The sequence below is a fragment of the Macrotis lagotis genome, chromosome X (assembly GCF_037893015.1).
Source record: "Macrotis lagotis isolate mMagLag1 chromosome X, bilby.v1.9.chrom.fasta, whole genome shotgun sequence".
In the NCBI taxonomy this organism is placed as follows: Eukaryota; Metazoa; Chordata; class Mammalia; order Peramelemorphia; family Peramelidae; genus Macrotis; species Macrotis lagotis.
In genome coordinates, this window is record NC_133666.1 from 187,553,693 (window position 1) to 187,578,443 (window position 24,751).

Sequence of the window (24,751 nt, forward strand, 5' to 3'; positions counted from 1 at the left end):
CCAAATACCTAGATTAAGGTCCTGTACGTGATAAGTAATATTTATTCATTGTTACAGAGTATGATTCCATGAACAAAAATAATTGACATCAAGCTAGGAGATAAATCTTTGCTGGAAGTATTTGCCTGTGTCAGAGATGTCCTCTACAAAGTCTAAACAAATAAAGGATTTCATACTGATAATGAGGCTCTCCAATCATTCCTGTTCAAACTTCAAATAGGTACCCAAAGCACAAAATCCCAGGCCACTATCATTCCTCCTCATTGAAACCCACCCTAATGCCCATTCTGGGAATTATGTTATAATGGCAAGAGAATTGGATTCAGAAGATCTGAGTCTGGTGTATGTTATTAATGTGACCCTGGAACAAGCCACTTCTTTCTAGGTCTGACAGTCTCATCTGTTAGACTAAGCCCCCTTTGAAATCTGGTGGAATCTTCACAGACACTATACAATTACTTTTCATTGAAATAAATAATATTTAAAAAATGAGTTCATGGATGCTTGGCTAAGATTTCTTAGATTAGATGATCTCTGAAGTCTCTCCAAACTCTACAATCCTATAATATTCTACACTGGAGAAATAAAGTAGAAGAAAATGCATAATTTCCAAATTATGGCAAGGAAAGTCAGTTCAACAAGTCAGTCTATCAACCAACATATTTATCTTGAACAAGTTCTATAGATAGGTAATGAGTGGGGCCCCAAAAGTAAATAGAAGACCTGAATGCATGTAGGAAATTACTTTAGTGTGGCACCTTCCAAGTTATACAGAATTGTGTGGAGCAGTGATGTCAGAATGGTCACATGTTGACTTAGAAAATCACAAATTCATGTTGTCTATGTTGTATTATAGGGCAGGTAGGTGGGTAGAAGGCAACTCTTCTTGACCTTAAATCTGACCTCAAACACTAGTTGTATGATCCTGGGCAGGTCACTTTTACCCTGTTTTCCTCAGTTTCCTCATCTGTAAAATGAGCTGGAGAAAGAAATGGCAAACCATTCCAGTTTGCCAAGTAAACCCCCAGTAAATAAAGAGTTGGACATAATTAAAACAGATGAACAAAAACAATATGTTGTATTCTATTTTTATTTATTTTTCCCAATTTTGAAATTACATTTTAATCTGGTTCAAGAGTTTGGCAACTTTGATGTAGAATAATGAAGGGTTAAATGACTTAACAGGGGCAACAAGCCAGGATGTGTCAACTCCTTTCCCCAATAAAAGCCCAAGTTTAGATCCCTAACCCAGCTTCTGCAGATTGACTTTCTGGGTCTTCCAACCCCTGTATACTAGTGCTTTCTCTTTGAGATTATCTCCATTTACCCTGTATATATCTTGTCAGATATTTGCAAATTGTCTCCCTTATTAACATGTGAACTCCTTAAGGACAGTGACCAGGTTTTTTTGACTTTGTATTTCCAGCCTTTAGCACAATTACCTGTAAAATATTAAATTCTTGACTAGCCCTATAAAATATTAATACAATTACATATACAATAAAAAGAAATGAAAGTAAATTGCTGTATTAAAGAACACTGATCTACTTGAGAGAACCTATTATTTTATTTGATAAATGTAGTTCTATAATGTAAGAAAGCAGGGCATCATAACAAATTAAAAAGAACCCAGGAGTTTGGAAATTTATAAAAGTGAGCAAATGTGGGAAATTGGTTTTTCAAGGCTGAAGAGGAGGAAAATACAATTGGATCCTTTTTACTTGCTTCTCCTTGTCTTCCTTTACTTCTAGGGCAGTCCCTTCTTTTGTGGCAAAACATGGAAACACTTTGATAGAACCTACAGCCCTGGACTCCTTTATCCTCATTGCTCATTGGTTTCATGATACAGAACTCAATGGCAGGTGTCAGTAGCAGTCCTGAGAAGGTGAAGATCAATGCCAGAGCTGTAAGATAAAGTGTAAGCTCCAAGTGAAGGAGGACTCCTGGGATCCTGCCTTACCATAACTCTCCATAGTCTTTTCCTACCTTGGGACTGCAGTTAAGTGGTTTGGGGGCGAGGGAGACAGAAAGCACATATGCTAGACTTTTCAAGAAGACATTTATCTTAAGAAGACAAATGAAATTACTAGGAAGCTGCATACAGGAATGATCTGCTTCCTTGGTCAACTTTTAGTACTAGTTAGTAGGAATACCATGTCCTTTCAACAAGGGTGTTGGCCAGTAGAAAAGTTTTGTTTTTATTGCTGTTGCTGGGAGGCTATCAGTTGTGTCTCTGACACTAAGAGTACAAAAATAGACCACATTCAGTTTTTTTAATATGTTAGATTTGGGGGGGAAAGTGTGGCTTTTATATTTGGATGAATATATTACTTACTCGATAAGAGGTCTGAATCTCCAGATGGTCATCATCATCATCATCATCATCATCATCATAATGATAACTCATAATGATGACTTGGTAGATTATAATTATACCTTTCTGAAAATAACCCTATGAGGTAGGTACACCAAGTATTATTACCTCCATTCATTTTACCAGGGGGAAAAATGAGTTAGTGAAGAGAACTATCATTAGCTAAGTGCCAGTGAATGTGAGCTGGGGTTAGAGAACACAGATTTGACTAAAGTGGAATTCTGCCAAGGAACGGAACTAGACAAATCTAGCATTTGTCTGCTCAAGAGATTTTTTTATTATTTACAATCTGTTTATTGTGATAATATTCATTAATTTCACAGTAAAGGTCATAACTTTTTGTTCAAGTTTTTAGAAATGAATTTTTATTTCTAAACAAACACTTATCAGAGTCTAGATGGTAGCATCTCTGTTTAGTAATACTTCTATGAATAACAGTTGCTCACAATTAAGATTTTTTTAAATTTTGCTAAATATTTTGTGTATTTTATATGTTATAATAAGATAGTGTACTGGCCCTAGAGGCAGGAGGATATGAGTTTAAATCCTGCTTCAGACACTTATTGACTGTGTGACCCTGGTCAAGTTCCTTAACCCCAATTGCCTCCAAAAAAAAAAAATCTGTGAAGCAAACATTATCATCATCATCATCATCATTTCTGTTTTACAGGTGAAGAAACTGAGGGAAAGTTACTTGACTAGGACTGCACAGTAGGTATCTGAGGTAGGTAAATCTTTCCACTTCCTAGGTTAGAATGCTATGTCCTAAATCAATGTTATTAAAAGCTGACCCCCACCTCTTACCAGATGAATGAGGTAGATATAACATCAATGAGGTACCTGGAATGAAATAATAATGTTAGGATAAATTATAAAACTTTCCAGTGGATCTGTCTCAAACCTCAAAGCCTCTACAAGGAGTCAGTGAATTACTGGGGCATATTTCAAATATCTGAAAGGTTGTCTCATGGAAGAAGAATTATACTCACTTTGTTGAGTATTAGGGATGGAAATAGGATCTTAAGGGTGGAAAGTATAGGAAAGCTGATTTCAGTTGAATATTAATTACACTTTTTCCCTCTTTGATTGGAGAACAGAACATAAACACTCCTCCCCACATCTCCCTTTCTGGAGGCCCCAGAAGCCTAGCCAACTCTTCATTTCATTTCTTACCAGCTACGCTGTTTAGTTTTAACTCTTCCATCCATCAGACCCTCTATCTCCAAAGAACTTATCACCAGGAAACTCATCATGACGGAGACTACTTCAACTTTAGTATGCAAACCACATCAGTATCCCCAGTGCTTCTGTCCCTCAGATTCTTGGAAGGCTAGAGGGTAGAGTAAAAAAACTCCTCTCAAAGCCTTCCTTTGAAGAGGGTGGGGCAACTAGGTGACCCAGTGAATAGGTCCTCCTGACTCCAAGGCTGGTGCTGTAAGTTCAAATCCAGCCTCAGACACTTAATAATTACCTAGCCGTGTGGCCTTGGGCCAGTCACTCAACCCCATTGCCTTGTCAAAAAAAAAAAAAAAGTAAATACCTTTGAAGAGGGCTAAGTAGCCAGTCAATTCTTCAGTTCCTACTAGCTGGCTGCATCTTTTCAATTCTACCATCTTCTATATATCTAAACTCTTTCCCTCTCTCCATTCTGATTCCTTTTGTGTCTTCTCCCATTAAACTGTAAATTCCCTGAAGTCAGGGATTGCCTTACTTTTTCTTATTTGTATCTTAGAGGACATAATAATTTATTATTACACAATACTGCTATAATAAAAAGAACTTTATAACAGTTAGAACTATCCAAAAAGGGAATGGTTTACATGTTCCCTCTCACTGGAGGAGTTGAAGTGGAAGCTACTTTTCAGAAATGTTAAAGAAAATGTTAAAGAAAATATACAATGGGCAGAGTTGGACTAGATGATTTCTCTTTCAATTGTATAATTCTAAAAATTATAGCATTCTTGGGGTGCTAGCAACTCAAGAACTATAGTTTTTAAGATCTATATGTTGTTTTGCACAGTCCCTGCGGGATTTTTTTTCCCTTGCTTTGGGAATATTTGTTACAAGGGTTTGACTGTTCTTTCTGCTTTTCCCCCTTCCTCTTTCCTTTCTTTTTCCTTATTTCTTTTTGGGAGAGAAAGTTGAAGTTTGAGAGAGCACTGTTAGAAAGAAAAAGGAGTCGTCCCACTGAAGCATTTTTAAGAAATGTACATGGACAGCTAGGAGGTGCATCGGGGGACCTGGGTACTTATTTAGCCATGTGACCTTGGGCAAGTCACTTGACCCCATTACTTGCAAAAACAAAAAAACTAAACAAGAAATGCTGAGAAGGAAGGCCAAAAGGAAACCCAGACATGTAGGATATCCTTGAAAGTCTATGCGAAATTTATTATAAGCTTTAAAGGGAACTGTATGTAATTGAGATTTGTGGTTTTGTATTAAATCCTCTTTTTCTATTCTATTTTGCATATGGAAATACTCATTTTATTGGGTGATTATATTCAAAATAAAAATAAAATTTAAAAGAGAATGCAAAAAAAGAGCTATTTGTTGAGAAACTTGACCCTCTGAATTCTCTGTTTTCTTATATTTCCTTTCATATGCTCATCACAACAAAAGGAAGATCATTCTTGCTGCATCAGCCATTTGTGTCTTCTGGCAACTTTATTGGGATGTGAATAGCAAAGAACAAATTTGGTAATGTTCTTAGAAGAATTCAATTAATGTGAATCTTCTGGGACCACATTCTTTATTACTTTACTATAAACTCTAATTCTGTTCTAGTGAATTTCTATAGGGAATATTGTTGTGGCTGTTTACAAGGAAAGCTGCAATCTCCCAGGTCTCAGTGTGGGATCTAATGCATATTAGAAGGGCATCTCTAAAACTGGAAAAAACACCTCCTTTCTTTGGTTCAACCAATAAGAATTTATTGAGCATTTATTTGGTAAGAACCCAAAGGAATAGAAGCTACTGTCTCTGTCACCAAACTTTAAAAAAGTTGGGTAAAATCAGATATGAACTCAGGAAAATAAACAACCAAAAACCCAAACAAACCCACTATATAAGTAAGATAGTATTGAGTACATAATTGAGGATTAAAAAAAAGCATTTTAGGAGTTCTCTAATGGGAGAAGTTATTAGAGAAGCCTTCCTAGAAGAAATAATTAGTAAGTCCTAGAACAAAGGTTACAAAAGAGAAACATGGTAGATCCTTCCATACTTCAAGGATCTAATATTTTATTGGCAACACCACTCTCTATTGATTGAAACATCTTTATGACTATGTAAATGGCCTTTATGTGTTGCTGTGAATGAAAAAAAAATGATCTTCTTTTGCTCAAGCTGCTGGTAACCAAACTCTCCAAACTTGCCTAGGTGATTCAAGAATTACAGTACACTGTCTGGTCTGTCTAGTTTATTAGGACTTGGCATCATTTGCCCTCAAGTGATACAGCTTTTGAAAACATGTGTTACTTCTATTTCAAATGAAATATTGGAATGGGACAGTAGTGGAGGGATTGGCCTATATGTGTATCATCCTTTCGGATTTCTGCCATAATCTGTATTTGTACTCCAAGGTTGGATCTCCAGATGCCTGCTGCCTCAGGTTCCAGAGTTGACCTAAAAATTCCAAGCCCTCACTAATGTATTTCTCCCAATAATCAGGCAGTAGACATATACCTAGAAAACATTTCCCTCATAAATCTAGGATCTCCCGCTGGAGCAAGCTTTTGTGAGAAAAGTTTAGAATACAATATGTGATGCATACATATGGAGAATGTATATGGCCAATGCAACTCAAAATTCTGGTACTAAAGAGCTTGGAAGTCCTTCGTCTCTTAGTGGAGTTTTGATGCAGTCCCATCCAAGGTGGGTTGCTTAGCTGGGTGGTTAAGATCTTTGATCCCCTCTCAATTTCCAGGGTTAGTTCTCTCAAGTCTAGAGTCAATCCTTTTTTCTATATCAAGAGGTCCTACTCCTAGTACCTGCTTCCACCCTCTAGTAACAGACTGTCCCCTCTGTATCCATGTCTAACTGAGGTATATGTCTTTGCTCCTAGATGCATGCTGTTGGTTGAATAGTTGTTCTTAGAAGCAACGAAGTCAGTGGACATGGATGGGGTGGGGTGGGGAAATGAGAAATTCTTCATGGCCTACATGAAATTGGTAAATTTTGAAAGATGATCAGAAAGTCTGCGATCTTGATCCAGACAGTGAGGATCTAGAAATCCTACTAATTCAATTCAGCAGGAGCTTCCTATCTTCTAAAGTTGCTAGCATAATAAAATCTCATCTCCTGATTACATATTGGGGTATAAGACACCCCTTCATTCAGTGATAAGATCCTGGGCTTGCAGAATACAATTTTATGCATTTAAAATATTATACTGAGAGATGGGGTCCAAATATTTCACTAGACTGTCAAAGGTGTCAGCTAGGTGGTGAAGTGGATAGAACACAAGACCCTGCACTCAAAGAAGGGTAAACTATGAAGGGATGTGTATGTGTACACAACATAGCACCTTCTTAGACCTAGGGACTAAGTGTCCCCAATATACATAGAGTGAACAGGGGCAGCTGCAGGCTCTAGGTTATTGGTCAGTATTGTCCTGGCATTTCCAGAGGAGAGCTTCCATAATGGAAGTGGAGACACCTCTTGGGGAACTTCTACATTCCAGTGGGACAGATAGGGTCTCAGAGCAGACATAGCAGGGAAGGGTGAGGCTGGTGAGACCAGGATGGGAGTTGGTGTTCCCAAGTGTTTATCAACTGATGAAAGCTCTGGAAGTGTGGTATTCTTTCTTTACGTGAACATATGGAAAACTTGCTAAGAACAAAACAAAGCCAAACTACAGATTTTCAGTTATCTGAAGCCTTCTGAAGCATAAAGATTTATCTTGCTTTAAGAAAATTCCATTTGAGAAAATCCAGACTTATAGAATTAATACATGGAAGAGATGACATTAAAGGGATTCAGGCAAATGAAATATACTGGTGAATTTAAACAATTATTTTTAAATGGTTAATTATAAAAGTATATGTGTATGAGGGAGTATGAGGTATGTGTATGTGTGTGTGTGGGGGGGGGGTTAGTTGGGGGTGGTGCAGTGAATAGAGTGCTGGGCTGCAGTCAGGGAGCTCTGGATTCAAATCTAGTTTCATATATTTGCTAGCTGTATGACCCTGAGCAGTCACTTAACTGTTTGCCTCAGTTTTCTCATTTGTAAACTGAACGGGGTTAATTTTAGCAGGTATTCCCTGGATTGTTGTGAGGATTTAATGGAGATAATATTTCTGAAAACTATTTGTGACTTAACAAAAAAGCCTGGTGTGCAATATACACTTTAAGAATTTTAGCTACTATTATTATCATTGTTGTGGCTTTGTTATTAACTTGTATAAGGAAGGTGTTCTTATGAGGAACAGGTTTGTGATTTCATTGTTTAAAGGAAATCAGCAATCAGGAAATTCATTCTATATTGAAGATCCACACCTGGTCTGAAACCAAGGCCCATCTGAAGCCTAGCCCCCCCCCCCCACTGGAAGTGGGTTCAAATCCTGTTTCCTCAGCTAACTAGCTGTGTGACCTCAGGTTAAGTCTTTAACTCTGTTTTCTGATCTGTAGAATGTATTTGATGTCTTCTAAGGTCCTTTCCAGCTCTCCTGATAAGCTTCTCTGATTGGCAATAATTGAAAGAAATGCCTTTATTTCATGAAATAAAATCAGTACATGTGAGATAGTTTGATGGCTCATCATTTCTTCTTATTCTTCATCTATAAGGAGGATTATAAAAACATAACATGTTTAAGAGATTTTTCTGAGATATAAGGGGTTTGTTTGGGTGAATCAGATTACTGATTTCATTTACATAGGGGATTTTCATTGAGCAAACTCTCTCCCACTAGACAACAGCAGGTGTCTGAATAATTACAACTATCTAAAAGTAAAAACAAGGCAGTTAGGTAGAGCAGTAGAGTTTTGGACCTGAAGTCTGGAAGACTCATTTTACTAGCTGTGTGACCCTGGACAAGTCAATTCATCATCTTTGCCTCAGTTTCCTCATCTATAAAATGAGTTGAAGAAAGAAATGGCAAAACACTTAAGAATCTTTGACAAATGAAGTCACATAAAATTGGACACAACTGATAATGACTGAACAACAACGACAAAAAAAGAAACAACAACAACAACAACGACGACAACAAAAAAGAAACGGGCTCTCAGTTGTTAGTGGGTTCTATTTCACCGGAGGTCTTCAAGCAAAGACTGGATGGGTCTGCAGTGCTACTGTATGAATGCAATTGCTTTTGAGACCCTGAAATTCTAAGAGTCACATTGCAAGTCCCAAAGTAGTATGATACAATTTAGCAGTTGAAAAGATTTTCAGAACTCGAGAATGAAGTTAATTCTTTGAACTTACATTTGCTTTTCCAGAGGGACAGTAGGGTCGACTCTTTCTCCCAATATCCCACAAAACTCGGGGCTTCCATGTTTGATGGGCTTGAAGCCTCCACCTGGGGCTCGGAGCTGTCGACGCCTGTCTCTGGAAGGTGAGGGGGAAGACTGCCTTTTTTCATTTCCATTAAACTGAGCTGTAAGAGATAAAGATGAAAGAGTTATCAGAGAGCGTGAGAAACAGTGATAACATTTTTTTAAAAAGTGTAATATCTGAAGATAGGTGCAATTCGTTATTGGGCTAGGGGATATTTACTTCTTCCAAACTGGTATTTAATGTCTTAAGTGAAAAAAATTTTTTTCAGTAAGATGTCCCACTGAGGTAATTTTTCCAGTAGGAAAAATTGTAAGGCTAAATATATGTATCTGGCTTTTGTAGAACTTGATAATCCAGATGCCCTGAAATCCTGTATGAGGCAATTGTTGGTGTTGATTGTTTAAAGTATTTAATTGTGAGGATGTTATAGAGGATGACTCAGTTACTATTTCTTCCACACTTTGGTATTCAGATTGGGTGGGTACATTTTGTCCTTCTTAAACCAATTATAAAAAGGTGAAATATACTTTCTGAAGATCAACATGGGTGGGGTTTACACTTGAGATTAGATAAGAATAGCCCCAGAGTACTCACTTGCTCTCTGATATAAAAAATTTCATAATCCACATGCTGATAATCGTAAGTATGAAATGAGTCACATATTGAGATTCTGTGCATGGCTCAGGATACAAAAATAATACAGTATTAAAGTCAGTACCAATGAGCCATACACAACAGAACTGTTAAGAATTTAGGAAAGAACAACAAGGGATTTTTCAGTTATGGGACATCCAGTCCATCCTGATGGGCCATAGTCAGACTCGCCTGAAAACAATTAAACACACATGGATTTTGATATTAAGTCAGATTATGGTTTGGGAATGTAGGAGCAAGATTGATTCACTTCCAGCCATCTGATCAAAGAATACTTTTCACTCCTGATTGGGGTAAGGCTAATAGATATCTCACCCCTCTCTCTATTCTAAGAGACTCATGTCCTCTTTTGAAATAAGTCCTGATTCAAACATAAAGAATACTGTGGGGAATTGTTAACAATATGCCCCCTAGAATAGAAGTATCTTAAGAAAACCCATCAGGGAATGTCAGAACTCACATTACTATGACTTTAATGAGACATGAGGAGCTTGCAGCTTTCTAAATACATATAACAGACATATTTGGGGATTGAAGATGGCCAAATAAGGTGATGAGAAACTGGAACCACACAAATGCCTCTTCAACTGTGGGATGAAGAGATGACACCAGGGGCCTCTGCAGGGTCACTATTGCCAGGATCCTAGCCCTAACTTTAAGGGTAACAATCGGGATGATGTGCTCCCTGGCAGAACTACTTCACTGAATCTGAGAACTCTGGCTTTTGTAATCCACCCTGTGTTAAGATTAAAAAAAAAAACAAACCAAAATAATATGTAGCTAGCATTTGAAATAATGCTCTAAGATTTGGTATACTGTCACATTTGTATTTTGCAACAACACAGGTTTATAATCTTCATTTTACAAAGGAGGAAAATAAGGTTCAGAAAGGGTAAGCGATTTATCTGTGGTTACACAGCATATAAAATGGCATGCAATTCCACTCCATGGTCAATCATTAAAAGGTAGGAGTCAGAGTTCACAGGCTCATATATTTAGAGCTACAAAATGCCTTCTGGTGGCCCCCTCATTTTACAGTTGAGGAAACAGGCCTGGGGAGATACAATGATTTGCTTAAGGCCACACAGGTCACTGATACCTGAGGTGGAGTTCCTCTAGGTCCTCCCCAATCCAGAACTCTTTCCATGCTGTTAGTGTGTGTGTGAGAGAGGGTTGCAGTGTTTTGCATTCTTTAAGTATTGTAATCAAAATGCAAGCTTCTGCTTGTAACCAACATATCTTCATAGCTCATTCTGCCTTTTGGTTAATATTTGTGTGTCAACTACATTTCTTCTCCAAAGTACAGTTTAGAGAAAGGAAAGAAAACATTTCCTTTCATAATTTCAGCATACCACACAAATACTTCTTTCAAAACCCCAACATCCTAAATAAGAAGTGATTTTGTGAATGAATCAGGGCTAAGGGGCAGTGGCTCAGGCCTACAATAAAACTTGCAATCAACTATTCTTTTCAATAAGAGTAAAATTGGGGTGGGGGAAGCAGCCACTCTAATATGGAAATCTTCTGTCTTCTGGGGATAGAGGAATGCTAATGTACTAGCTTTTGCCTGGAGCCCCTGAACAATATACTTAATTAGATACTGAAAACCATTTAACTTAACCCAGCAAAAATAAGCCCTCTAACACATTTTCCTGGATGTAACCATCACAGCAATATTGTGATGGTAATGTTGTATTTAAAAACCAGTACCCACAAGAAATCCTTTGACAAAGAAGCATGTAGTTTAAATCTGAAGGCTCCTGCAGATTAATGTCTCAGCCAGGATGACATAAACATCTGGCTTGGGGATCCCAATTCATTAAAAAAGAGAAAGAAAGAAAAAGAATTTCAAGTGACTCTAGAAAGAGAAATATATGTGACAAATAACCCTAGCTTCTGAAATGAGAACCTCAGTCAATCAATAGTGGTTGGTGAAATATACTGGGGTGCTGATAGGGAGGATTATACTCTAATTGCTGGGCAAGATAGAGAGTGGGAAAAAAGCAAAATTTCTTTCCAGGAAGAGCTGAGCAGCCCAATGGGAGAGACTCAGAAGGCTACAATGGAGAAAGCAATTAGTTCTATGGGTAAGGAAACTTGGCTCTGTGGCTAAGTCCTTTACTGAGTCTGGGCATCCTCATCTGAAAATGAGTGTGTGTGTGTGTGGAGGGGGGGGTGAGAAAGGAGGTTGACTTTTTTAAGCCCTGTTCTCCCCCCCCCCCCAATTAGGGGATAAATAATGCATTTTTGATTATAGTCCAAACGATTCTGTAGTTCTCCAAACATGTCATATAACGTAAAAGTTAATTTTTGTTCCTGAAGTACCTTTTGAACACAGGATTCAGAAAATATATAAGGATGGGTAGAATTTTATTGTGTGTGGGGGTGTGTGTGTATTTTAAAGTTTTATTCCATTTCTTCCATTTATACATAGTATACTGTTTTCTTTTCTCTTTTTAACCATTTTGGAAAAAATATATGGAAGCAAGCTCTACATGACCATAACCTAGGAGCAGTTATAGTTTTGGAATCAAGAGGACCTAGGTTCAAATCTAGTCACAGACACTTACTACCTGTATGTCCTTGGACATATCATTTTATCCCACTTGCTTTTTAAAAAAAATTACTATAAATTCTGAGAATATTTCTTTTCTTTTAAAGGTTGTTACTGATCATTTTTTTATTTTGAAATCATCTTTAACTTCCAATAGATCCAATAGATTCAGTTTCCTCATCTGTAAAATTCTGCCTCACCTTAAAGCATCATAAAATGCTAGTTGTTGTTATTATTATTATTGTTATATATCTCCTCCTTTTAGAGAGCAAATAAAATAAGAGAAATTAGTAGTTCAGCAAAATTACCTAATACTGAAGAAGTCTGGCATTTATATGCAGTGCTCCCTATCATAAATCCCCACTTCTGCAGAGGTTATTATAATTTTGCAGGATTCAGTTTTGGTTGTTTAGATGCTGTAAATTCTACTTACATTGTATATTTGTCTTTCCTGGTTGTTAACTTTATTTTGTATCAGTTCATGTAATTATTCCCCTAGATCTCTGGACTCATCAACTCTTTTATAAGCTGTGTAGTACTATTCTGTTATATCATGAACCCAAAGTATTGCCCAGTATGTGATTATTGCTTACATTTTTTTTTAGATTTTTGAAGGCAATGGGGTTAAGTGGCTTGCCCAAGGTCACACAGCTAGGTAATTATTAAGTGTCTGAGGTTGGATTTGAACCCAGGTACTCCTGACTACAAGGCCAGTGCTCTATCCACTGCACCACCTAGCCGCCACTTACATTTTCATAAGAGTCCTATATTTGAATTAATCTCAACTTTTGGGGACCTACATTTTCTCATCCATAAAATTAGGGATTTGAACTAGATTATCTTTATGGTATTTTCTAGTTTTAAATCTCTAATGTCATGATTTACTTCCTTTGAGTCTCAATTTCCTCAGTAATAAAATGAGAAGAAATAACTTCTAAGGTTTCCTTCAGTTCCAAAATTGTGGGATATGCTAATCCTCCAAAGACCTCATGGTACACTGACTAAATAATAGAAATGAGATAATCCCTTAAAACGAGGTGATCCGGTCACCCTCCCAGGGGATGCATCCCCATCTTATTTACTAATCCCAAGTAGAGACGAGGCCCTGGAGCCAATATAACATGGTTTCTGGTTTAACTGAAAAATATATAACAGGCAAAACTGTTAAATCATACTGCAAAGAATCTGGCAATCTCAGGAAACTGAACTCAGAAAAATCAACTGGCTTGTTCACAGTAGAGATAGCTGGTGTTGAAGTGGATAGAGCCCTGGGCAAGTCGATTAACCTCTGCTTGTCTTAGTTTCCTCAACTGTAAAATAAGAAAATAATGGCATCTGCCTAATGGGTACATGAAATTATATTTGTAAAGGCAGAGAATCTATATAAATGTTCGTTTTCCTCTCCATTACACGGAACTAATAAATGTTGGAGGCAAGGACACAAACCTTGGTTTCATCTGACTCCAGATTCAGTACTTTTCCCCACACTACTACAATAAGAATTCATAAGACTTCATTTTACATTCTACATTCCACTTACTTTACTTGTCTCTAGGATCCCACACGTCAGGAAACTAGAGGTCCTGTGGTCTACCCCCTTTAATTTACAGATGAGAAAGTCACTTAGTTCTGAGTAAGCGGTAAGGGTAGGATTTGAACCCAGGTCCTTTTACTCCAAAGTCAATGCTTTTCTCAGTGTGCTAAACTAGGGGAGAAGTATAGGGCACAAAAATTAAGAGATAGGAGCTGGAAGGTTGTAGTTAGTTATCCCTTCCACACATTGACTTTCCCCTTTGTGGTTTCAATATATAGCAGGTTGGACATAAGAAATTCAATGAGAATTTTTGGGAAGTTTTGTGGAAGCCACAAATGACTCAGAAAACTATTGTATGATACCAATCCAAATTTTACAATAAGGTACTGAAAACACCCTATAAAAGAAAAAAGAAAAAAATTTAGACTTCTTCTCTGCTTTGATGGGTGGGCCAAACAATTTCATGCAGACTTACAGATCTTAGGGATACTGAGCCCCTAACCCCTTCAATGTAGAAGGGATAACGGAATACAGAGACAAGCTAGCAGACCAATCTGATTGGACTGAAAAGTGCATAGCAGGTCTGTAAAGTAGGGCAGACAGAATGCAAAATATTCTAAAATTAAAGAGTTTTCAGTCTCAGAGAAAAAAGGGAATCACTGGAGTTTCTTGAGCAGGACAGTGACACAGTAAGACCTGGGCTTCAGGAATATTAGTTTTGTGGTTATATCTATTAACAACATTCATTTAAAGCAAATTTGCTCAGGGCAACTTCGTGGGGTATGTGCTTATACCTATGACAAGGCTATGTGAGGAAATATAGGGTACTCCAGGGAAGCTTAAGATATTGTCTCCATTCTGCCAGTGACAAAGAATGTGATTATAGAGAGATAGGAGATGAATAAAGGGCCCTAAGCAGATGGTGCTGGGGAGCAGGAAGAGGCTAGAAGAGGGAGAAGTTGGAAAAGAGAGTGGGGGGCCAGATTTCTCTTTCTCCTTTCCTTTCTCCGTGTGCCTAATGATTAGTATAGTACCTCACATTTATTAAATTCTTAATAAATGCTTGTTGACTAACTGCTTCTAATACTAATTTCTCCCATCATTTGACCAGAGGAAGGAAAAGGAAGAGAAACTCAAACCAGTTAATTTTGATCCCTTCAGGTTAAAAGAGAGAGGTTCCTATCTAAAGTCAGGAATTTAGATTATCTAAACATTTAAAATTTCAAATTAAATGTATTAACATAATATAGATGAGAGAAAATTTATATATAATATTTTTTAATATTTAAAGGCTACATACTTATTATTATAGAAAATTGGGGTATAACTGTACAGACACCAGAGTTCATTAATGGAAGAAACTTGATGCCTTCTGTTTTTCTTTTTTAGAGTAAAATATCAGTTTTCAAAGCAGTTAAATTGGATAAAATCTAATAATGTCACAGACAATACTTTGATTCCCCAATGAATTAATTTATACATTCATTTGCAACCATAATCATATACCCATATATTTTAGAGAGAACAGGTGGAAATGAATGGCAAGCTTAATTAGGCAAATCATTTTCCCTTAAAATAAAAATATTCAAGCTCCAATAGCAGTAATTCAGTAGTGAAAAAAGAAATCACAGAAGCTCTAAACACATAACAATTTTCTTTCCTTCTAATTAAATTTCTCTTTAGTCTGCAGTTTAAGATGGCAATATTTTTAATTTAGTGATTTTTCTGCAGAAGATAAAGATGTAAAAGAATTGTATTTAGGGAAAAACATACCACCCTCACAAACCATTAAAATAGAGGAAATGAATTAATTGAACATGTAGGTGATTAAAAATTTAATCTGAATCAAAAAAGATGTAAATTAAATCCAAATCATGGCAGCATACTAGGATAAGAATATTTTTCTTGGCTCAGACAACTCTGATCAGCAAATATGAGCTACAATTAATTTATTGTTGATTAATCAACATTATTGATGCTTTATCTACTGGTTGCCTTCTCTCTGACACTACAACCACTTTTATCACCTCATCATCCAAGGCCAAAGGACCTTGTTTTTCCATCTGACTTGCAGCTGAAACCTCATCTTCCTCATTAGAATGTATATTCCTTGAGAACAAAGACCTACTACTATTCTTAATGCTTAGGCATAGTGCTACATATATAGTAAGTGTTTAATAAATACCTGCTTTATCCATTCATTCATTCACAACTAGACTATTGCAAAAGTCTTTTGGTTGATATTCCTGCTTCAAGTTTCTTCCCAGTTCAGGCCATTCTCCAATTAGCTATCAAAGTGATGTAGTCACATCACACCCCTTATTCAATAAACTATGTGGTGGCTATCACCTCCACAATAAATTATAGTTTGGAGTTTAAAACCCTTTGTAACTGGGTCCCTTCCTACCTTTTCAATATTCTTTCATCTTCCTTCCTTCCTTATATTCTACAATCCAGAGACTAGGACCTCCTTGCTGTTCCTTGGATAAGATATTTTCCAATGGGCACTTTCACTGGCTAATTCCTGATGCCTGGAATTATCTTCTGAATTCCTTGGCCTTCTTAAGTTTCAGTTAAAATCCTGATCTTCATGAAAACTAATGCCTTCCCCTCTGAGATGCCATCTTCAGCTCTGGTAGGTAGACCCATCCCAAAATATGGCACTCTTTTCATTTACTCATAGTTAGTAAAGACGATGCAAGGTAGTTCCTGTGATGCAATGCTTTCTTCTAATCTAGAGCAATGAGGAATGTCTGGAGGATGATTGAAAAATTAGTTTAAGAGTTTTACTATATAGCATTTTGTTATTCATTTGGTCAAAGAAATCATATGGTCTCTAAAAAGTTTATTGTCTAAGTCTTATGTCTAATTTGACCAAGAGAAAGAGATTTATCAATGTGGGTTGGGGACTACAAACAAATTGAGATGTCTATAATATTCACATTTTGGAGTAATTTTCCATTTTCTTGTTTCTCTACTTCTAAACTGATTTTAATTCATCCTATGCTGACCAAGAAGTTGGGGAAATGGCAGGAGGAATAGACTAAGATATCAGTTCTCTAACTTTTTGTTCTCAGGACCCCTTTTCACTCTTAACAAGCAAGGACCCCACAGCGTATGTATTTATTTGGGTAATATCTTCAGTATTTACCATATTCCAATAAGCCCATTACATGTTAACATAAACAACATGATTTTATGAAAAACATATTTTTCAAAAAAAACTTCAGAAAGAAGAGTGGCATTGTTTGATATATATATGTATTTAGATTTAGATTTTTCAAGGCAATGGGGTTAAGTGGCTTGTCCAAGGCCACACGGCTAGGTAATTATTAAGTGTCTGAGGTTGGATTTGAACCCAGGTGCTCCTGACTCCAAGGCCGGTGTTTGATACATTTTTGCAGAACTTTTTAGTGTTTGACTTAATAGAAGATGGCTGCATTCTCCTCTCCTTCTGCATTCAATTTATTGTGTTAGGTTGTTTTGGCTGAAGTGTATAAAGAAAATATGGACTCATCAGATTAATAATACTAGCTTACATTTATATATAGTGATTACTATGTACCAGCACTGGGCAAAATGCTGTACAATTATGAGAATTTCATCCTCATAGGAGGAGCTATTATTATCCCCATTTAACATTTGAGGAAACTGAGGCAAACTGAGGCGGAGCAACTTGTCCAAAGTCATAGAACTAAGAAATGTCTGATGGTGGACTGAACTCACATCTTCCTGGGGTTCTATCCACTGTACCACCTGTACCTGCCCCTGTACAGATGGAAAAGGGAGCAGTATTTTCTTGGGAAATAATTTGCCTCCGTGTTATTATGAAAGTAGTTTCATGGATCCCTTATAGGGTCATAAGGCATCTACAGGGGGTGTGCTGGACCCCATTTTGAGAACTTCTGATCTAAGGGCTTATATAGAATGAGTCAGCAGTGGCCTTTGGGAGAGGCAGCTACCAGGATGAGTCAGCAGGAAGTCAGCACATGCACACAAAATACCTGCTGAGAAAGCTACCTGGCTGCCGACAGGGGAGGCGGTGCCATCCTGTGGCCAGACGATGCACTACATGCCACAGCTACCTGAGTGCTTCATTGTCACTTGACTTTTGTAAATTATATACTAGACACACCGGAAAATCTGCTATAGCATCAGGGGAATCCATCTAGTAGGGGCCTATCTCCTACTGATTATTACTTATTTTGTAATAAGTCAAAGAATATGGTGAAAACTCAAAGCTTCAAGTAGTGAGGGATATATACCAGAAGTGTGTAATTTTCAGTCAGGGAGGTAGTCTTTGATTTTTAAACCTTGCCAAAGGCACACAAATGCCCTTCTCTGGCTGTGTCCTCTATATATGACAGGTATCACTGGCTCAGAAGACAGCCTCCTTTTGGATGGAGAAGGCTGACTCTAAATTCCCATTATGAAGAGTTACTTTACTGATTCCTACCAAAGTTGGTCCTCTCAGTGAATCATTTGGAATCTCCAAAGAATAGAAATACAATATATGAGTCATTTGGTTCACAAAGGGTAGTCAGGAGTGTAAATGCTTCTTCCCCAATCAGAAAAACCAAATTTCAAAACAGAGTAGATTACAAACTGATTGCTTTGGAATATATACTTTGGCAACCATATAAACAGAAATATAAACAGATTTGCCCAGTGTGGTAGATCTGAATAGCTTGTTAGTAATACGGAGATGAAATAACTTCCAAGATGAAAAAAATTAATCTCTTAGGTTTTAAAATTTCTGCCAGCACAGAACACTATATTAGAACAAGACAAGTTGGGTTCTAGGTTTTTCTTCTAACCATTAAGTTACTATGGAACATTGGACTAGGCCAATTCTCTTGTAATAGAAAGATTTTCTCCAATAAATAAACTTTCCAATAAACTTTGGAAACAAAGATTTAGCTGAGTGTGGACAACCAGGGCTAAGTGTTATTTAGCAACAAGTAAGTGGGATGGAATTTTCAAGGTTATCCAAAATTTTGGGAGGACTGAAGGACCCTTTCTGTTCTGATTCTGTAATGTTCTGACACAATTTTACTAATATTTCTAGAGAAAGAGCATTCATTTTGTTTCTATCATATTTCTATTTTCTTTACAAATCAAGTACATTCTTTACCTGAACAAAATTGTCATTTTTGACATGCTGTTTTTAAAGGAAATATATTTTGCAATAATAAAAATATTTTTAAAAAAAGTTCACGGTCCCTAAGTTAAAGAATCTTTATTTATACAAAATTCTTTTATTATACTAAAGATTTCATACTAGACTTAACTTGAACATCAACACATATTTGTACAAAATAACCAAAGGAGCAACAAAATACACACAGTTGGATCCCAAGTAAATTATAAAAAATAGTTAAGAATTATATTTAAATTTAACAACAATGGAATAACTACTAAAATTATTTTCAAAACTGATATAAAAATACTGTCATGGTGGGGAGGGGAGGAGCCAACGTGGCAAAGATCAGGTAGTGATACGCCAACTTTCCCAATATTTCCATCCAAACCATTTTAAATAATTTTTCAAATCAAGTTTGGGAGGAGAAAAAAACAAAAAAAGATCAGGGTAAGACATTTTTCTAGTCCCAGACAACTTAGGGGGTCAGGCAAGAGAGTTTAGTGACTCCAAAGTGATGAGCCAGCCTGGAGCATGGCAGTAGTATACCAAGCTACGGGTCTGATGACAGCCCAGGAAGCTCTCAGACTGGAACTAGTTAAAGGAGTTGGAGAACTGGTCAGAAAGAGCTTAAAGGGAACCCTCTGATGGCACCGAATGCGGCCACTGCAGATTGGCAATGCAAACTGCCCATATGCAGTTCTAGGTCACAATTCTAGGGCAAGACAGGACTTGTCAGTCATGGGGGAGCATTGATCGCAGTTCCAGGGCAGAGAAAAGAACTAGTGATATCAGCTGTGGGAACCTGGTTAAAGACTATATAGTACAGACCAAGAAAGCAGTGACCACCCCTCTCCCCCAATCACACCACTGTGGAAACACTGAAAACTTGTAGATCCTCAGAACTGGCTCTGAAAACAGTAGCACAAAAAGGTCTGAGGCTTAGGACAATGCCTCCCTCCCTCTAGGTGAGGAGAGTCCAACTCATCATAAAGTTAAAAGTCAAGAAAAAGAGCAAACAAGAAAATAATTTGTTTATAAAAAGCTACAGTGGAGGGAAGACCAAGACATAAACTCAGAAGAAAACAATGCTGTGAAAATGGCTATAAACAAAATCACCCCTTCCCCCAAATACCAATTGGACCAAAGATCAACAAGAATTTCTGGAAGAGTTAAAGAATAAGAAAAGACTAGTAGAAGAAAAAATGGGAAAAGAAATGAGTGATGCATGAAAATTATGAAAAAGAATTAACAGCTTAGTAAAAGAGACAGAATTGGTCAAATGGAAAAGGAGATACAAAAATTCACTGAAGAAAAGAATTCCTTAAAAAACAGAATTGACCAATTTAAAAAAGAAGTTCAAAATCTCACAAAACAAAATGAGAATTAAATTAAATTAGAAGCTCCTTAAAAGTTAGAAGTGGCCAAGTAGTAGCAAATGACTCCACGCGACATCATGAAAAAAAAATCACACAAAATTATGAAAATATAGAGGAAAATGAAACACCTCATTGGAAAAACAACTGACTTGGAAAACAGATCAAGGAAGGATAATTTAAGAATTACTGGACTATCTGAACACCAAGATTAAAAAAAAAAGAGCCCATACATCATATTTCAAGAAGTCATAAAGGAAGACTGCCCCAATATTTTAGCTCCTTAAAATGGAAATGGAAAGAACACCTCTGAAAAAAAGATCCCAAAACATAAGCTTCCAGGTACATTACAGTCAAATTTCAAAGTTTCCCAGGTCACAGAGAAAATACTGCAAATGGACAAAAAGAAAGAGATCAAATATCAGAGTCATATTCAGGATTATATAGCATCTTCCATGTTAAAAAGAGTGGAGGACTTGGAATACAATATTCCAGAAGACAAAGCAACTAGTACTACAACAAGAATAACCTAACTCAGCAAAACTGTGATCCTTCAGGGGGGGAAAATGGATATTTAATGAAATATAGAACAACTTTCAAACATTCCTGATGAAAAGACCAGAGTTGATGAAAAAAAATCTGACATTCAAGCAAAAGACTCAAGAGAAGCATAAAAAAGATAAACATGAAAGAATAATCAAAAGGGACTCAAAAAGTTTTTATATTTCTATATGGGAAGATGGCACACTTAAGACTTTGAGTTGGATATAGAAATCTGCCTTATCCAATAGGCAAATGGGAGGGGAAGGGTATAAGAGCCATATATATATATATATAGAGAGAGAGGGAAGACAAAAGGGAGGGTGGGTTAAAGGAGGCAGCGGTCAGAAGTAAAACAGACTTTTGAGAGAGAGGATAAAAATAAGGAGGATAAAAGGAGGAAAAGAGAATTGAGGAAAATTCACAGTAATCAAAACTGTGAAAATGAATGGGATGAGCTCACTCCAAAAATGGAAGCAGATAACAGAATAGGTTAGAAATCAGAATCCAAGGGCAGCTAGGTGGTGCAGTGGATAAAACACTGGCCCTGGAGTCAGGAATACCTGGGTTCAAATCCGGTCTCAGACACTTAATAATTACCTAGCTGTGTGGCCTTGGGCAAGCCACTTAACCCCATTGCCTAGCAAAAACCTAACCTCCCCCCCCAGAATCCAATGATATATTGTTTACAAGAGATAATATATAACGGAGAAGCCACACACACACACAGAATTAAAATAGAAGCTGGGGTAGAATCAGCATACTTCAGCTGAAATTAAAAAAAAACATGGAAAGGAACATGATCTTAGACAAAACTAAAGCAAAAATAGTCTGAATTATAAGAGATAATTAGGTAAACTACACTTTAATAAAAGGTAAAATAAAAATGAAGATACATTTTTTTGACAGCACGTTTCTCTGATAAAGGACTCATGTCTCAAAAAAAAATACACACACACACACACACACACACACACACACATAACTGAGTCAAATTTACAAAAATAAGAGCCATTCCTAATTGATAAATGGTAAAAGGATATGAACAGGTAGTTTTCAGAAGGGAAAAAACCCCAGTTATCTACAGTATAATAAAAAAATGCTCAAATTAATTTTTAATTAGAAAAATGCAAATTAAAAAACTCAGGGGTACCACTTCACATTTATCAGAAATGACAAATGCTAGAGAGGATGAGGGAAATAGAGACACTACGGAATTGTTTATGGAGTTGTGAACTGGTCTAACCATTATGGAAAACAATTTGGAATTATTTCTAAAGGGTCATAAAATTGCATTTGATCCAGTAATGCTACTACTAAATGTTTGCATCAAAGAGATCAAAGAAAAATGAAAATGACTTATATGCGCAAAAATATTTATAATCATTCATTTTGTGGTAAAGAATTCAATATTGAGAGAGTGTTCATCGACTGGGGAATGGCTGAACAAGTTGCAGCATATGACTGTGATGGAATATACTATTTGTGCTACAAGAAATGATTACAGGTGTGCTTTTAGAATTAAAAAAAAACACAAATGGCAAGACCTATATGAACTGATGAAAAGTGAAGTAAGAAGAACTGGGAGATTACTGTGCACAGTAATAGTAATATTTTAATGATGATTAAATGTGAAAGATCTGAAAGAGCACTACATTGATTCAAGACAATTCCAAAGAATTCATGATTAAAAAAAATGCTATCCACCTCCTGATGAACCAGATCTGAGGGTAAATTGAAATGTAATTTTCTCACTATATTTTTCATTGAGATTTGACTAATATGGAAATATGATTTATATTACTTAACATGTCTAAGTAATATTTTCATATCAATTATACAGTACTTTCAAAATAAGAATCAAATGCACAAAAATATAAAATGAAAGTACAATTATTAATAAAATGCAGAGAAATATCTGAAAAAGAAATATGGATGCTCCCCCTATATATCCTTTAAAAATATTGTGAATGGAGTCTAAGAGTACATAAAAATTGAAAAAAAAACTACTTCCATCAATCATATATATTTCTAAATTTTTTAAATCATATATATTTTTACTACAGTTACACATTAAGTTAGGCAGTGGTTCAGATAAGGAATAAATCAACACCTGCAATGGAAAAAAATTTTTTCTTTAAGAGAAGGAAGCTCTAGAGTATGTATATGTGTGTGTGTGTATATGAATGTTTATATGTGATTTAGAGGGAGAAATGCATATTTCCATTAAAAAACAGAAGAACATAATATTTCTATTGACATTTCAGCCTGACAGTGAAAAACTACATACCGTTATATGGTTTAGTAATAAGAATAAAGAATAAAAAGAAATCTGAAGTCTTGAGTTCACATTCTAGATCCCTCCAATCTTTTCTGTACCTCAGTTTCTTCAACAGTATTTAAATGCCTTAAAGAATCTGGTCTAATACCATAAAATAGGAAAAACCAAGTGACTGAAGATTAATTATTAACTAGACCAATGGTTCTCAATTAGTGGTTCTTAAACCCCTTGAAAGTTTATGATGATGTCAAGTGAGTTCACACTAGAAATTCTTTATATTGCCTTAAATAGTAAATAACTGCAGAATACTGTGGGTAATATATATTAAATTACCCTGAGATCTTGAAACATGTTTGTTATTGTTGATAACATAGAAAATAAAAGGGCAAGAACAAAAAACATTGAGAACCACTGATCAAAATTATGCTATGTTGCTGAATGGAAAATGTGTTGGTCTATTGGCAAATCTAACTTGGACAGACTTTGCAGATGGACAGTGAATAGAGCCCAGAAGTGAATAATAAAAAAGAAAACAGACTGGGATTTTTTCAGAAAATATACAGTCCTTGCAACACTAAATTTCTAAAGAATCAAAATGGGAAGTTGCTTTTAAAAGAGCAGAAAGAGTAAGAAGTCTGCTTTGCATTAGTAGGTTGTAACAAACACCAAGAAGACCTATATACAAGAAGTGGTAAGGGGCATATGAAGGAAGAGATCAGGGAAGGAGGTGGGTCAGTCATATAATAAAAGTGAGGCTCAGGGGTGGCTAGGTGGCACAGTGAATAGAGCAGTGGCCCTGGTATCAGGAGTATCTGAGTTCTAATCTGCCCTCCAACACCTAATAATTGCTTAGCTGTGTGACCTTGGGCAAGCCACTTAACCCCATTGCCTTGCAAAAAAAAAATCTAAAAAAAAAAGTGAGGCTCAATGGGTGGGACAACATGAGTACTAATCTGATACTCATAATATTGAGACCAGAGGAAGGCCCCCAGAACCCTGGATGGGTCTTTTATGGAGGATCTGTAAGAGGACATAGACAAAGATAGCTTGTTGAAGGAATTACATTATAGGCATGGATAAAATTCAGTGAAATGTTGAAGAATAATTACTCCAAAAGGTATTGTGAGGAAAGCTATTTATAAATTTTAAAGTTATTATTATTATTGTTTTAATCTTTAATTTTTTACAATTTTTTTCCCCATTCTTGCTTCCCTCACCTCCCCCCACCACAGAAAACAGTCTGTTAGTCTTTACATTGTTTCTATGGTATATACTGATCTAAGTTGAATGTGATGAGAGAGAAATCATATACTTAAGGAAGAAAAATAAAGTATTGTGCCTGATTGTTGTACTAATGGAATGAGTAAGTCCATCAAGGTTGGTCATCACCTCCATGTTGCTGCTAGGGTGCACAATGTTTCTCTGGTTCTACTCATCTTGCACAGCATCAGTCCATGCAAATCTTTCTGGGCTTCCCTGAATTCCCATCCCTCCTGTCTTCTAATAGAACAATAGTGTTCCATCACATACATATACCACATTTTGTTAAGCCATTCCCCAATGGAAGGATATTTACTTAATTTCCATTTCTTTGCCACCAGAAACAGAGCTGCTATGAATATTTTTGTACAAGTGATTTTTTTATACATTACTAAACTATTCTTATTTAAGAGTAAACATAATACTCCCCCCCCCAAAATATAGACCTTCATGAGAAATAAAGTAAAGGAAAGAAGAAAAAAAATGTATTTCATTCTGTGTTTTGATACCATCAGCTCTTTCTCGGGTGGATCACATTCTTT

General features: G+C 36.4%; 1 protein-coding gene across 1 annotated transcript in view; it reads right to left on the bottom strand.

Annotated features, from left to right (window-relative positions):
* SHB (SH2 domain containing adaptor protein B) overlaps positions 1-24,751 on the bottom strand; it is a 353,413-nt gene that overhangs the window by 91,948 nt on the left and 236,714 nt on the right. Inside the window, exon 4 of the mRNA XM_074205859.1 lies at positions 8,799-8,970. Coding sequence (XP_074061960.1) covers positions 8,799-8,970 — 172 coding nt within the window. The remainder of the gene's footprint in view (positions 1-8,798; positions 8,971-24,751) is intronic.